General features: G+C 32.8%; 1 protein-coding gene across 1 annotated transcript; it reads left to right on the plus strand.

Annotated features, from left to right (window-relative positions):
* The first annotated feature begins 3,657 nt into the window (after positions 1-3,657).
* On the plus strand, positions 3,658-7,019 carry LOC141711441 (subtilisin-like protease SBT4.3). Its single transcript, XM_074513886.1, has 10 exons — positions 3,658-3,753; positions 3,836-3,927; positions 4,273-4,367; positions 4,466-4,712; positions 4,798-5,308; positions 5,390-5,484; positions 5,575-5,799; positions 5,888-5,999; positions 6,102-6,315; positions 6,400-7,019. The coding sequence occupies exons 1-10, from the start codon at positions 3,661-3,663 to the stop codon at positions 6,945-6,947; spliced, it is 2,232 nt and encodes a 743-aa protein (XP_074369987.1). The 5' UTR covers positions 3,658-3,660; the 3' UTR covers positions 6,948-7,019.
* The last annotated feature ends 9,965 nt before the right edge of the window (positions 7,020-16,984 follow it).

Genomic DNA, 16,984 nt, shown 5'->3' on the forward strand with positions numbered 1-16,984 from the left:
TTGACCCGTTTGACCCATTTTCAGAACCCGCCTTTGATCCATTTTGTCAGAAGATCAAAATCTGACAAATGTTTCTGGAAATTTTATTTTTATTAATTATAAAAATCAGTTTTATTTATTTTATAAATTGATTAATCAATTATATAATTAATTGATTTATATTATAAATAATTCTGAAATATTTTCTAAAAATCAAAATTATTTATTTCTTTAATTATTTCTTATTTATTATTTATCAGTTATTTAAAAATGATTAATTATTTTGATAAGTAATCAAATTATTTTCAATAATTCATAATAAATTCATTCTAATTCCAAAAATTATGAAATATCATTTTTAATTTTGTTTTTTCCTAAATAATTATTTAAAAATATTTTTGAGGTTCAATTATTTTTAATAATTAATTATATTGAATAATAAATTGATTTAATCTTATTTATCGAATAATAATTGAACCGTTTATCCGATTTAAGCGAAACGAAATCCCTTCGACTCAGAAAAATGATCTGTTTTCATTAAAAATAGTTTTATGTCCTAATTTTTTTAGAAGCGAGTCGACCTTCTATATTTATTTACGTATAAGCCTTATTACTGATAGAGACGAGTCCAATAAATTCTGAAAAATAGGAAACGAGTCGGATATTGTTCAGTAAAGCGAATAACGAGTCGATTTTGATTCTAAAAATTATTTTAAACTTAAAATGACTATGTGACTTATGTCCTATATGAATTATGTGGTTAATCGAGTCTTAATTGTTACTAATTATTATACGAGTCAATTATACGCGTACGGATAGACGATAAGGGCTATGTAAAGTCGGTTTGAGATGCAATTGAGATACGAGGTGACTAAATAAACATCTTTCTTTGATAGAGATGAAGCCAACAAGGCGGATCGAGCCAGTATTAGAGAACGGTGGTATAATTGTGTAATATATAAGTGATGATCTGAAAGATCACTGGAGATAACAATATCATTAGTGTCTCTTATCAAAGTATGAAGCAAACCAGATGGACATCTGATCTAGGAGGAGCTTAATGAACTGTTATTTTTGGTAATCAGTTAAATTTGGGGCCAACCCTAAGTAAGTTGTATTGTTATCTTAATTTATATTTTGTACTTGTAACACTTAAAGTCTGTAAAAATGCAAAGGAGCAGACTGGAGTCTTTTTCCAGAAACAGTATCAAGCCTAAGGATTCTATCTGGAAGAAGATCAAGAAGATCATGCCTCAGAAGAATTTTGAAGAAGCTTGTAGTTGAATAAATCTGTTTGGAGAAAAATACTCTAAGTCAAGATCTCTACAAGTCACATATTTAAATTTATAGAGAAGTCATTCGAGAACTCCAGAATGGCTTATCGAGAAGTCAGGAAAGCTACTAGAGAACTCACGAAGGTATCGGCAAGCCAAATTGAAGAACTGAAGATTGGAGATATCGACAAGTTATTCCTTCACTGGAGAACTCAGAGTTATCGACAAGTCTACATTCAGTAGAGAACTCTGAGTTATCGATAAGTCAAGTTCCATTATCAATAAGTCAAAATTCACTAGAAAACTCTGAGATATCGACAAGATAAATTTGACTAGAGAACTTTGAGATATCAACAAGTCAAGAAGCCACTCGAGAACTAAGAGTTATCGATAAGTCAAAGTGTAGATGTGAAGACTAGAGATCTCGACAAGCTGAAGACCTCTACAAGCCAAACTAAATATGGAGTGCTAGAGATCTCGATAAGCCTATATACTTATCGAGATGTCAAGTGTTCTATATACCTAAACTGGAGATCTCGATGTACAGTCTCAAAGTACAAGGTTGCAGATCAGTTCAATATCCAAGATAAACAATCAACAAACAATCTAACAGCTGGATTGACAAGTCTACAAAAAGCAGCTTGAAGAGTGTGCAAGATTAATGACAAAGATTAACTGACAGAGGAAGATTAAAGTGAATAAAGGATGCTAAAGATATGCTAAGCCAGAAATGGAAGATCTGCTTTTCTATAAATAGAAATGACAAGTGACAGTTTAGAAAAGCTAATAACATGTTTTATTATCCACTGTGTAAACCAGCAGTTAACTGAGTTATAAAATTAACACTGGTCCTTAGTCAGTTGTAACAATTTAGATCAGATTTCTTGTAACACTCTGAAGAAGAAGCTAAGCTCTTTATCAACAAAGAGCCTAGAAATTTTGTAGCAAAATAGTCTTAATTTTAATATCAAATTAAGTAAGTTTTGAAGATTTGTGTTCTTTATTTTTCTGCAAGTTTAAATTCTACATGAACACATTTCACTACAAGAATCAACTTCCTTTTTTCAACCATAAACATTCAAGAAAAGCTCGAAAACAGTAAAACACATTCACCCCCCCCCCCCTCTGTGTGTTATTCATTTCCTAACAAGTGGTATCAGAGCCAAATCTGAAAGTAAACAGATTTAAGATTTTGGAAGAATGAATACACAGAAAATCAGTAGCATCAAAATTCCTACCTTTGACAAAGCTAACTACACTCTTTGGAAAAAGAAAATGATGTTGTTCATCAATATGGCCAATCCACTCTACATTCAGATCCTCAAGGATGGACATTTCATTCCTACGGTTAGAATTGAGGAATCTACAGATGGGGACAGGATTATCACAGCTCTTTATGCTCCAAAAGATCATGCTGAGTATACTGATCCTGAAAAAGAGAAAGTCTCCCTGGATAGTAGTTTGCAATTAATATTGATTGAGTCACTTGACAATGTGATGTACAACAACATTGTCAACTGTTACATTATTACTAATCATTTAAATATTTTTTATTAGTACATTTTTATCGCCTTTTACTAAAAATTTAATTATTTTAGAAATTCTATTTATATTTCTAAATTAGACACTTAGTAAACTATCAAATATCGTTATCAAGATCTATTAACTGTTAAATGATGTATAATTTACAAAAAAAAAAAAATTAAATTTAAGCAAAACACCAAAAAGTAATGTACGATTTTTAAAGTTATGAAAATCTAAATAATTTAAAATAAAATTGGATAAATTGTTAAAATTGCAACTTGAAATATAAAATGATGTACATTAAGAAACAAGTGTCTCGATGTAACTTGTAAATATGATTATACTTTAAGGTTATATGTGAATTATTAGGGGATAATTGAACATTGTTCGAACTCGGCTCAACTCGATTGTTAGTGAATAAACTCATATTTAGCTCGGGTTTGACTTGTTTATTAACGAATATCATTTATTCGGTTATTAAATTTGATTCGACCCGGCTAGTTCTAAAAAGAGTCAACTAGTCTAATTGTTTACAGCTCTGCAACACCTTAATGTTTGAACTTCCTGATTTGGAAGTACATATAAATTCAAATCTGTGACTCTACCAACTCTCCATAGCTAGAAAAATTTAATTCCTGGTATCTTTTTATTATTATTATTATTATTTTGAAACCAATTAATTCCCGGTATCTAACTATTTCAAAAGTAGAATATTTTGTTCCCTCATTACCTTTTTTGCTGTTTTTTTCTGAAATTAAATTTATTGACAGATGTTGTCCATTACCAAACCCCCCTCAACAGTCAACCCAATCCCCTGTGTGCGTATATATGTATGGTAGTATCCAAGTTTATGCATTTCATTTTTAACTGTCGAGTTTTTGCAATGGCTAATTTGTGCTCTATTTCTCTTTCATTTCTTCTCTTTTTTGTGTATGTTGTACATGGATACCGTGATGGTGATCAACAAAAAAAGCAGGTAAATTATTTTCGAAAACATATATCATTGTTTTAACTGTTCTGTAAAAAAAATTGGATTACAGAAGGGGATGTTGGTGCAGGTCTATATAGTGTACATGGGAGCCCTTCCTGATGGAACTTATTCTCCTTCCTCTCATCACTCAAGTATACTTGAAGAGGTTGTTGGTGACAGGTAACATTTATTAAAAAATTATTAGAATAGTACAAATGATTGTTTAAAATTTTATACCAGCAACGATACACATTTTATGATTTCTTAACGATTATGTATACGCGATTGATATATTATTTTTGTTAGGAATGCTATCGGTTATAAATTTATACAATGGACTTTGGAATTAAAATCAACTTTCGACAAACTTAATGAATTCACGATTGTAGGAAAAAAACAGCTTTCACTTACATTACATGTGAATAAAAAAAATTGACAGCCGATGTGAATAAACATATTTCATTAACATTTACTTGCTGAACTGATTTCACCGACATTTACTTCCCAATGGTTAATGTTGGATAGGGATCTTGCGGAATCATCACTGCTCACGAGCTACGGGAGAAGTTTCAATGGATTCTCTGCCTATCTCACCGATCAAGAACGTCAAAAGATAGCTCGTAAGTACTACGAATCATGAACTCACGAATGTAACATATGTAACACACAATAATTTATACATATCAATGGTATGAAACAACATATATTTTGTTTTCAGAACATGAAGCAGTGGTATCAGTCTTCAGAAGTAGGAAAGTGCAGATACAAACAACAAGGTCTTGGGACTTCATGGGGCTTTCGGAGAATGTTCATAGAATTCCAAGTCAAGAGTCTGATGTCATCGTTGGCGTTATCGACACTGGAATTTGGCCTGAATCAGAGAGTTTTGATGACAAGAACTTTGGTCCTGTCCCATCCAAATGGAAAGGAGCATGCATGGGTGGCAAAAATTTCACTTGCAACAAGTAATTTGATAAATACAAACACTAGTTTATTGTTGCTCTTCTGTGTTTTAAGTACTATAACTTTGTTTATTTCATGCATATGTAGAAAGTTGATTGGAGCAAGGTACTACACTAATTTCACAGAATACATGAAGCCATTTGATTCCGCAAGAGACAGGAGTGGTCATGGAACTTTTACAGCCTCAGTTGCAGCTGGAAACTATGTAAGAGGTGCGAGTTTCTATGGGCTGGCACAAGGAACTGCTAGAGGAGGAGTGCCTTCTGCAAGAATTGCTGCATACAGGGCATGCGATGATAATGGTTTTTCCAGTGATGCAAATATACTGGGAGCATTTGACGATGCCATAGCCGATGGGGTTGACATTCTTTCAGTTTCACTGGGAATCGCATTTGCATTTGATATTAGCACAAACTCTATTTCTATAGGAGCTTTTCATGCCTCAGAAAAAGGCATATTGACAGTAGCTGCCGGAGGAAATGTAGGTACATTAGGATCAGTAGATAATGTTTCACCATGGATGCTTACTGTTGCAGCAAGTAGTATTGATCGACAAATCATTAGTAAACTTGTTCTTGGAGATGGAAGAACGCTAATTGTAAGTAATCTACCACTAAAATGCTTTTACATTTCTTTTAGTTGTGCAGTACAAATACTTAATCTTATGTGCATTGAGCAGGGACCAGTGGTCAATTCTTTAAACTTAACTGGATCTTATTTTCCTCTCATATCCGGACTAGAGGGTACAAAAACATGCAAAGGAGAAGATGCAAAGTAAAGTCCCTTACCATTGACGATCTTTTTCTAAATTTGTTTTTTTCTGTGCATAAATCTAAAGGAAGACTTTGAATCTGTGATGTTCAGGAGATGTGCTTCCGGATGCCTAGATAGTGAATTGGTGAAGGGAAAGATCATTGTTTGCCGCGATAATTCAAACGCTCTAGATGAAGCTTCCAGAGCTGGTTCTCTGGGTTCAGTCGTCTATAATGATGTGCCATATTATAATTACTCCGATATTTACCCAATCCCTACATCTTTTCTCAGTACAGATGATTTTTCTTTGGTGGAGGATTATCTTAATTCCACAAAGTACACTTTTTTAACATAAATGTCATTACTGATCTGAACTAGTATTCTTTATGCCAGTCTTTTGCTAACTTCATTACTCGTTCTACAGAGAACCTCGTGCAAATATTTTGAAGAGTGAAGTCATACATAACTCTGAGGCCCCAGTTGTAGCTTCGCTGTCTTCTAGAGGGCCAAACCTACAAATCTCAGAAATCTTAAAGGTAGGGATTAGCATCAGTTTTAGCTTCAATATTTTAATGTATATCCTTCATGAAAATGCATGCACACAATTTACTGAACTATACATGTTAACAACATTTCAGCCCGATATAACCGCACCAGGACTTTCCATTCTGGCAGCATTTTCACCAGCTAGTTCACCATCAGGATCCCCTAATGATAAAAGATCTGTCAAATATGTCATAATGTCTGGAACCTCAGTGGCGACCCCCCATGCTGCTGGAGCAGCAGCTTATGTAAAATCTTTGCATCCTGAGTGGTCTGCTTCAGCTATACAATCATCCTTAATGACTACTGGTAACAATTCTGTTTTAGAAAAAATAAACTGTCAATCTAAACTTATTTATGCCAGAAAATTACATAATTTTTTAAATTTTATAGCGTGGCACATGGATGCTTCAGCAAATCCAGATGCAGAATTTGCCTATGGAGCAGGACATCTAAATCCAGTGAATGCTACAAATCCTGGTCTAGTGTATGAAACGACGAAGCAGGAATATCTTAGAATGCTCTGCAGTATGGGCTTTAATATCTCGAAGATCAGGAATTTATCCGGAGATAAAAACACTAGCTGTCCTGCAGCAGACACTTTCACACCTAAGGATCTCAACTATCCAACAATGGCAGTTAATGTCACCAAAAATAAGCCATTTACGGTTAGCTTTCCGAGAACAGTCACCAATGTTGGCTTACCAAATAGTACATACAAAGCATATATTACAAGTGAAACTGCGTTAGGCGTTAGTGTGAAGCCCAGAATTCTGCCCTTCAAGTCGTTGAACGAGAAGAAATCTTTTGTGGTAGTTGTCACTGGGAAAGGATTGCAAGAAAATACAAAACTATCTGCTTCACTTGTCTGGACCGATGGCATCCACAGCGTGCGCAGTCCTATTGTTGTCTACTCGTTTAATAGTACTAGCTTAGCTTAATTGGTACATTACATTCTTGAGCAAAACAAAGAAAGTGCTCTAGCCTCTAGGATATCATGTATGGTTTTCATTTAAAATAGTACATTTCAAAACAGAACTAGCAACTATCAACTTCACTCTTCTCAGATTTTCAGAATTCCAAAACCACAGATATAAACTTTGAAACAACTTGTGTTTGAAAGACACAAAATCAGTAAACAAAGAAGAAAATAGAATAAGACAGTGAATAAATCTTTTTCTTTTAATTTTACTTCTGACTTTCAACCAGTTACTGCAGTTTTTCTTGAACAACTAATAATATCAAAACCTAAGTATAAATTATTGAAGATTATTATTGTTATCGTCAATAATCTGAAACAAACATAGTTATTCATTTTACAGGCTTCTGTATGTTCTCCTCGGATGTCATTGCATAACTTGTTAGTTTCTTCAATGTGTCACCTGCAACAGATGAAATAGAGATGGCTCAAGAGTCAAGATTTAATTTTGTTAAAATATTAACGGGTTTTTCTCTAACACCTTAAACGGTGGGTTCCTTGACAAATGTCTTTACATATAACTGACTAATTTCTAGAAATTACTCTTACCTCTTGAGCTGGCACCGGTTGTTGTTGCTCATCTGTGGAACACACAATCAAGTTAATAGAATCAAATAAAATTGAAAACGGTGATTTGCATATCATGTAAAAAATATTTAAACTATCTTGAATGTATAGAAGTAAGAGATACCATAATTTCCTGCCTGAGAACAATAGCCAGGACAATGATGTATACAATTTTTAAAGCAGTACATGTCTATAAACCAGTCACCACCATTAAAATAAGTACAATCTTTAGAGCAATCTGTACAGCATGGGCTATCAAATAGTTTATCACAGTTACTTGTTCGTAGCATTAGAAATATCATCCCCAAAACAACAAATGTGATCATCTCTTTTCTCCCCATTGAGAGAACTAATTAAAAATGGCTGTGAAAGTGAAACTTCTTGACCAGCCTAACATTCGACCTGTATTTATACACATTTTACAACTTTAAGAAAAGAGTAATTTGAAAGTTACATAATTAATTATCACTTAATTTGAAGAGGTTAGTAATAATAAATGTTTACTCTTAATTGTCAAGAATAAAAGGTTTTATGTTACTATTTGTACATAATGTGTGCACTTCTTGTACACTTCTTGCGCATTATTGGTGCACTGATTTGTGAACAAGCACAGCACATTACTATAGCTGCACTGACTGTGATGATGATTGTGGCATAGTTGCATCAGCTTACCAAAGCTAACATGGATGATGACTGTGGTAGATATCTTTTTCAGCCTTGCGCTTACCAACAATTAAGGTTACCATTGATGATCATTGGAGGAGAAAGATTGCACGCCTATATTAAATTGTTAATCACGGCACATTTGATACCCTTGTTCTGTAAATAACTTTCAAAATCATTATTTGTACTCTCGTAATCAGTTTAAAAATATATCCTCCGTAAGAAATGACGCTGGACGACATTATTCTAGCTGCAATGCTTGTCATTATGTTGGTGGGCAGGTATTCAAGCTACCACCGATGCTTTCTGCGGCAAATATTTCCTAAAGCCATGTGCTCCATTTATCTTTTCCCCGACCATCCGTCAAGGCAATGTTGTAATTACATTTTAAATCCCGGATTTATCATGTGTGTATCAAATATTTTAGATTTGAAATTTATTTAAATCCAACCCAATTAAAGTATAAGTTTAAAATTTAGAATTTGAAATACTAGTAAAATACATGTTATTTCATATGATTTTTTTTGAATTTTTTTCAGATAATTTTCGGAAAAAAATTTCCGAGAATTTTCTCTAGAGAAACTTTTTCGAGAATATATTCTCGAGAAAATTTATTCGGGAAATTTTATAGGAAAACTTTTACTCCGCAAATTTTTTCTTAGAGAATTTTTCCCGATAAACTTTTCTCGGGAATTTATTTCCCGGGAACTTTTTCTCGAAAAAAAATTTCCGAGAACTTTTTCTCGAGAATTCTTTTCCCGAGAAACTTCTCTCGGCAATTTATTCACGGGAAATTTTTTGTCAACAACTTTTTCTCGGGATGGTTTTTAGAGAATTTTTTCCCTAAATATTTTTCTCGAAAATTTTTTTCCCGGGAAACTTTTCTTAGAAAATTTTTTCGTAGAACTTTTTCTCAGGAAATTTTTCCAAGAAACTTTTCCCGGGATTTTTTTTGGAGAATTTTTGCTCGAAATTTTTTTCCCGAGAAACTTTTTTCGAAATCTTTTCTACGGAATTTTTTTTATCCCGAATTTTTTTTCTCAAGAACGTTTTTCGAGAATTTTTCTGTTGAGAATTTTTTTCCCACAATTATTTTCTAAAGAATTTTTCCGTGATAATTAATTCCGGATTAAATTGTTTATTGGGAATATTTTCTAGAATGAAGTTTTTTGAAGGAATGTTTCTCGGAAATTTTTCACCACAAAGTTTTTTGGGATATTTTATCAAGAATTATATTTCACAATTTTTCTTAATATATATGTATATATATATATATTTAAAAAAAATCAATTCTCTAACAAAAAAATTAAAAAATAATAATATTTCAAATTTTAGAAAAATCCTAAAAAGAAAGTTTTGAAATTTAATTTCTTGATTTTTCAAACAAAAGATTTGGAATTGAAATTCCAAATTTAAAATTTTAGAATTGAAATTCCAAATTTGAAATGAAATTATGTTTCTAAACTATATCTAAAGAGTATTCATCCTACTTCTATGGCTTGCTGATGAACTCAATTCTTGGCCTGCCCTTTTTTGTGATAAATATGGAGAAAATAGTGAAAATAGGGTTTAATTATAATATGACTTATTCTCTGTTACAATAGAAAAGAGTCTGTATGTAGACAACAATCAAACAATAAAAAAGAAAAATATTTTAACAAGGAAACTATTACAATAATGAAACTATCCAATAATAAGAATATTATTTATGTTAACATCCCCTCAAACTCACTACGGTGAATCGAGAGTTTTCCAAATAAGAAATAGAGTCAAATAACCAAACGATTCAACCTGCAACTAGAAAACAAGAGTATCCAAATAAATCCCAATATTGTAACAAATCCAAAACAACCAAAAGTTTCCAACATAATCCATAGCGCATCAACATAAGAGAAATCATCCAAACATACAACAATACAAGAGAAAACATAGCAATCTAATAAGAGAAATCGTCCAGACATTCAGCAACACAAGAGGAAATAGAGCAATTCATTTTATCCATCCCAAATCAGAGTTAACAAGAAATATAATCATCAAGAGAAGAACCGTCCACGTTATCTAATAAACAATAACTTTATAACTAAAACAAATCCGCAACCATCGAAACTAAATCCAAATAACAAATCTGCAACCATCGAAACAAAATCCAAATCAAAAATCCAATCCAAAAATCAATCCAAACAAATTCCAAATAACCAAATCCAAGTCAACAAAATGTATCAAATCTTCAACCAAATAAAAATTGTATCTCAATTTAAACTGTATCCAAATATAATCAAATCCCGCGAAAGGTCAGTGTGCCTATAGTACTAGATAAACTAAACCAATGCGCCTAGAGTATCAAATAAACTAAAGCAATCCCTCAAAGGGCCAATATGCCTAGGGTATCGAATAAACTAAGTTAATCCTCAAAAGACCAATGTGTCAAGAGTACCAAATAAACTAAACAATACCTCGAAGGGCCAATGTGCATAGAGCATAAAATAAACTAAACAATCCCTCGTAGGGACAATATTCCTAAAGCACCAGATAAAACAAAACAAAAGACGGAGAAGTATGAAGATGTTCCTAGGGTTACCCCCATTATCAACATGAGAAAAGTAAAGGAAGATGAAAGGGAAAGAAAGAAAGAAAAATAATATATCAAGGAACGAATATCATCAAACAGAGACCAATAGTGTATATTAGTGTGATGCCCTCAATCTCGGGGTTAGGAAATGAGGACTCACACACCTTTAATCTAATAATTAAATATGCATAAACCCACTTAGCAAAAAAAAATATATGCATAAACCCCGATTAACTACTAACAAGATCAACAGGATAAAGTATGAGACAAAATTACAACGACCAATCATAAAATATAACTTACAAACCCAAAATATTATTAAATAAATAATATCGATTCTGGCTAGGAACCGACAGATAACCCATTGTATCTTTAAACACTTCTTTCTAGGCGCGAGCTCACTCATGATTACCACTACTTGCTCTGGCAACCGGAAGCCCTCAATACGGTAGGGACCACCAGGTACGCTCTTACGAGCAGTGCGCCTAAGCCTGACCATCTTCTTGCTTAACTGCCATGGTTAGATTAAAACAAAACAAATGAGTATAAAACTCAGCAAGTAACTATATAGCAGTTCTACAATATCAAGTCACAATATGCTTTACCAAACTCAGGGCATTCTACTTTATTCGATCTAGGTGGAAGATTTCCATCTTTTGGGTTAAGGAAAGGTTTTTAAAGAATAGTGTGAGGTTTCAAGGAACAAGGCTCAAAGCAGGACGAAAGCCGACATTCATCACAAATCATTAAAGGATCAGAATAGATCTTTTGATAGAGGAAAGCAACAGTATTTCAATATATAGAATCAATCATATGATCAATAATTTCAAGACTCAGAGTTCTCGAGCTTTAAGATTCACGATAACATAATCAACTCTTTTCAAAGCAATATAAACCATTTCCATTTTCAAGAATCAATTTACTGAACAGAAAGTTTCAGTTCCCCTTTTTAAAATAATCATTTAGAACCCTTGATTGGATCACTTTATCTTTCCATTTCATTATATACGGGTGATCAGCCCGTATCGACCTCCATCCGGTCTTTAAGGTACCAATCGGCATAATTTCAGCCTTAAGTTGGACTAGCCCCGCTAGCCTCTTACCATGACTAGACTAGTCCCACTAGCCTCTTACGTCCCAATCCAATCCATCAGGAATTCATTTGGAAAACCTTGAGTTGGAAAAACAATTAGGTTTTCAAAAATTCATTTTATCATTACCAAGAATTTGAAATCATTCGGAATTTTTCAAGTCAAAACTCATTCTTAATTCAGATTTTAAGGAAATAAAGTTCAGGGGGTGATTCAAAGATACGCAAGGAACAATTCATAAGAATTCTATATCAGGGATAACAAGACACTTAAGTTAGAAGGATCAACGTCTGTTTAGGGATCAATAGGGTGATCAAGAGAAACAGGGTATCATTAAACATGGTTAATAAGGATAATCAGAGGGTTCAATATATTTCATGGCTCAATATATAATTTGAACAGAAAGGACAGATTATTAAAGGGTTGGATCATTAAGCTTATCAATAACAGTTTATCAAGAACAAAGGCAGGGTACCTCAAATCAATATCAGGTTTCATAATTTAACAGTTCAATACTCTACATGGTATGAACAACATTCTCTTTATAACCATTTACACAAGTAATCAGAGTTACTTGCCTGGATTTGCTTTCCTGAAGGTTGAACTACTGCCACCTAGTAAATCCTTTCCTTTCCTAGCCTGAATGCCCTCACGCTCCGAATCTACAATAAAACCAAACTTAATCAGATTCTCAACTCTCGTTCCCGGAACGATTACTATTTACGCTATTCCTATCAAACGATTGACCTTAACTATACGAGTGTAGTTACATAAATACACATATCATATAATATACTTCACTCTTACCCTTTCCAAGTATTCAACGAACAACTTATATCTTAAAACACACTTTTAATTTGACTTAAACCAAATCAAGCATCCACAACTCACATGAGTACATATTTCATTCAAAACTCAATTCCATAGTCATAACACTACTTATAACCGTTTAGAATCAAGGCAACTACTTCTTCTCTTCTTTTTTTTTTAAATTCTATAATTCGAACCAAAAATAGCAAATAAGCAAACAATTTCTAAAACTTTCACATGGAATCACCTAGTTATCTTTTATAATCAAATCCATCACTTAAACTTGAATTTGACTTCTTAGAAATCATGATCCATTCGGCCCTACTATAAATACCAATCAACATCAATCAATTTTTTTTTCATACCAACTCCACATAAACTCATAAACAATCTTTTAGACATATAATCCAACTTAATATTCTTATAAAACAACTATACCATTCGAATTTTTCAAGAAATGCAACATACATCTTTAATTTAATCTTACAAATGACATGCAAGAGTATTTTCATGGTTTAATCCTAAATCCTAGTTGATTCAAGCAAGGATAACACACCAAGTTGCTATCTTCCTCTATATTAAGCAAGAATTCGAACCAAACATATTACAATCCCGCATGCATGCTCGAATTTAACCTTTACTTCAATTTAGGCCCTTAGTTAATCCATCAATTTCAAAAACAACTATCAAACAATCATTTTTATCAATCAAAATCAATTTGTTCTTTAAAAACCCAAAACCCTATTCGGCTTTTTTGCACTAATCAACACATGCATGGACAATTTCGACCCTTTACACTACCAATCACTCTATTCATACAATAATTTCTAAGATTAAACATTAACAACTCGTTTTCATCAACTAACATCAACTTAATTCTCTTAAAATCAAAACCCATTCGGGTGTTTTCAAGATTAACACATGCAACAATCAAAAGAACAAGTTTTGGTGTAGTAGAGCTCAGTGTTTACATCATCACTCACCACCGGTTCACCGGAGTTCATCACCGGTGGCGGTGGCTTCACGGTGGTGCCCTCATTCGAGGGTGTCCAACCACGAAACCCCCGTTTTCCATCAATTACTCAAAATAACTAACATGCACATCTTATATATCATTCATTTACAAGGAATCATGCTTAAACAAGATGATATCAACAAGAACAACAAGAACCAAGAGGTTCTCGGGTGAACACACACACATCGAGCACACACAACACACACACATCTACATGCAAGTGGATATACACACATGCACACTCTTTTACCTACATATAGGTGTTTATCAAGAAGATTTAGGGATGATTGGTGAGATTAAACAAGGAAAAGAGAGGTATACCAAGAGAGATAGAAGAAAGCCGAGAGAGAGAGAGAGTGAGAGTGTTTGAGAGAGAGAAAGAGAGAAAAGAGAGAAGAGAAAGTGAGTGCACGGGAGGAAAAGAAAGAAAAAGAAAAGGGAAGTGGGTTTATATACCACTTAGAAACAAAGGCAAATTTGTAATCTACTAATCCCCTTTTTATTCTTATTTGTCCCTTCTTTTTACTAAATTGAAACAAGGATTAAATATAAAATATATCTCTCTCGGGAAGTCGAGAATTATTGGAAATGACAATTTTAATACGTAGGCCTCGAAATTAGCTTTTTAACCATTACTCATAATAAGATTTTGAGCGGACGGTTGATTTTATATGAATTTCGCAATCTTGCCTTAATAATATCATTTTCCACATAAAATTAATTTAAAAATGCAAAGACCACCAAATTAATCCACTCATCATTTTTAAAAAGTCTATAGGACCATTATGAAGATATCAGAACAAATCCCATGTTTTTATCTTACTCGAATGATTTTATAAAAATGCGCGAAGGTTAATTAAACCTTTATTTCAGTCACATAACCCCTTTAAAATTCATAAAATTGTCACAGAACACATAGTCATGCACACAGGAAACAATCTCACATATATAATCACGTAACGACTCAGGTCTAATCATAGAAATTATCCTTCTTTAATCTTTATCCTTTTCTACGTGTACCGGATCACGTTCAGCCTGACGGCCCGACGCTCAGCGTTTCGATTACGCTTCTCATTATCATTATCAATCAACACGTCACTTAGGACGAAACACTTTATTTACACATTCAGTTCATTCAATCACACATACTTTACATTTTATATTCATTATCTCCTATTAGGACGGGTTCCGTTCTACCTGACGGCCCGACACCACAGCTTAACTTCTAAGCTGACTCTTTAAATTGGAACGTTTTTATCCACGCTCATATACTCTAATATACAGAAAAGACAATTAATCACCACGTAGTCACATAATTATAATCACATCACATAACACATACTTTATTGACTTAATTACGTCACAAAATTCTTAGTCGTCACAATTAAAGTGCCAACCAAAACCAGCGAGAAAAACTTCAACCAAAATAAATTTCGTTTACCTAAAGAAATTCAACCAATTCGAAGGGGAAAAACAGTAATCATGATTAAAACTCAAAATCATCCAAGAAAAAAAAATAGAAAATATTTGAAGAAGAAGAAGATGAGAAGAAAAAGAAACACGAAACACATGTTTTAAACCCAACACGTGGAAGCCATTACGATTGACAAAGTATAATATAGAGAGACAGAAGAGGAAAAATAGGGTGAAAGGCATATGTCATAGCCTATTTATTTATTCGAGGATTTAACTCAACTCAAATAAGAATGTAACAAGTAAATAGTGGATCTACCGTCAAAGATATCTCACAAAATAACATCTGTCAAAGGATTCAGAAACACAGGGTTCATCTACAGACTTAAGGAATTACTTCACTGGAAGAAGTTCAAGAAATTGATCAAGCCTCAGTGATATAAATCAAGATTGTGGATTTAATCAAGTGACAAAGATCTTGTCAAGGTATCAAATAGTTATAGGGGTTTAATATGAAGAAAATCAAGTTATTAAAGTCAAGACATAAAGAAACGTCACAGAAGTTAGTCACTCATGAACCAGACAGTACATCGAGTGTCAACATTGAAGTGGTGGAATTGATTCATAATTTTCAGAAGATTTTCAGAAGAATGGTTGTTGTTCAAGAGTAGTATTAATTCTCTATTAATTAATTAACTCATATAATTTAATTAAGAAAATAAATTAAATCTGCAAAGATTAATTTATTGATTAATTGAATTAATTGATTAATTAATTCTGAATTAATATTAAGAATTTTCTGAATTATAATTGAATTAAAATCAGTTTTAATTCAGTAAGACAATTGAGATTGAACTGGCATGACAATCTGGATTGTCATACCGATTGTCATGCCAGGCCATTCCTGATTGTCTCACCAAAAGTTCTATTGGAAGGAGAATTGTCTTGCCAGTTCATTTTGATAGTCTTGCTAGTTCATTCAATTGTCTCGCCGAAAGTCATGGTGGTTCAACAGATTGTCTTGCTAGCTCAACGGATTGTCTCACCGATTATCTCTCCAGTTCAGTTGATTTATGGTGATTGAATATAAAGACAACCAATTCAGACAATTACAACAGAACACAATAAAACAACTCAAGAACAAAAGAACACAGCAGCAACAAAACATTTCATCTCTCTGTTGAATTCAAGATCAATAGTTTCTAGCTAGTAAAGTTAAATCCAAACCACTAGAAATCATTCTCTTGTTCTTGAGTAACTATCCAGCGGATCAAAATCCCTATAACTTAATCTCAAATTGCTTTTAGCATTTGATTCTTTTTATTGCAAAAATAGAAAAAGTTCATGTCGAATTTATTCTAGATTTGTGATAATTAATTTGAGATTAATCCCTTGTAATCGATACCGTTGTTGTAACACCTTTCAAGTTTAATAATATTTTTATTTAACTTGAATTTTATTTCAATTTTTTATTCCGCACTAAATTCGATTAAACGGTATAGTTTGTATTCAACCCCCCTTCTACAAATATATTGGGACCTAACAATTGGTATCAGAGCCTTCTGATTAACGAACAAATCAAGATCCTAGACTTTTGTGATTTTTCAACTCCTTGAATTTTTATTTATTCAAAAATTCATAATGACTTCACAAAAAGTTGGAACCGTTAAAATTCCACTATTTGATAAAGAAAATTATATAATATGGAAGAAGAAGATGCTCTTATTTTTACAAGTTGCAAATTCCAAATATCTGAACTTGTTAAAGAAGGGTCCGAAAATTCCGATGGTTATTGAACCAGAGGTGATAGAAAATGATGTTGTAATTACCAAAGTTAGAACCTATGCAAAAGAGCCTAAGGATTTTACTCC

Source organism: Apium graveolens, chromosome 1 (assembly GCF_009905375.1).
Source record: "Apium graveolens cultivar Ventura chromosome 1, ASM990537v1, whole genome shotgun sequence".
In the NCBI taxonomy this organism is placed as follows: domain Eukaryota; kingdom Viridiplantae; phylum Streptophyta; class Magnoliopsida; order Apiales; family Apiaceae; genus Apium; species Apium graveolens.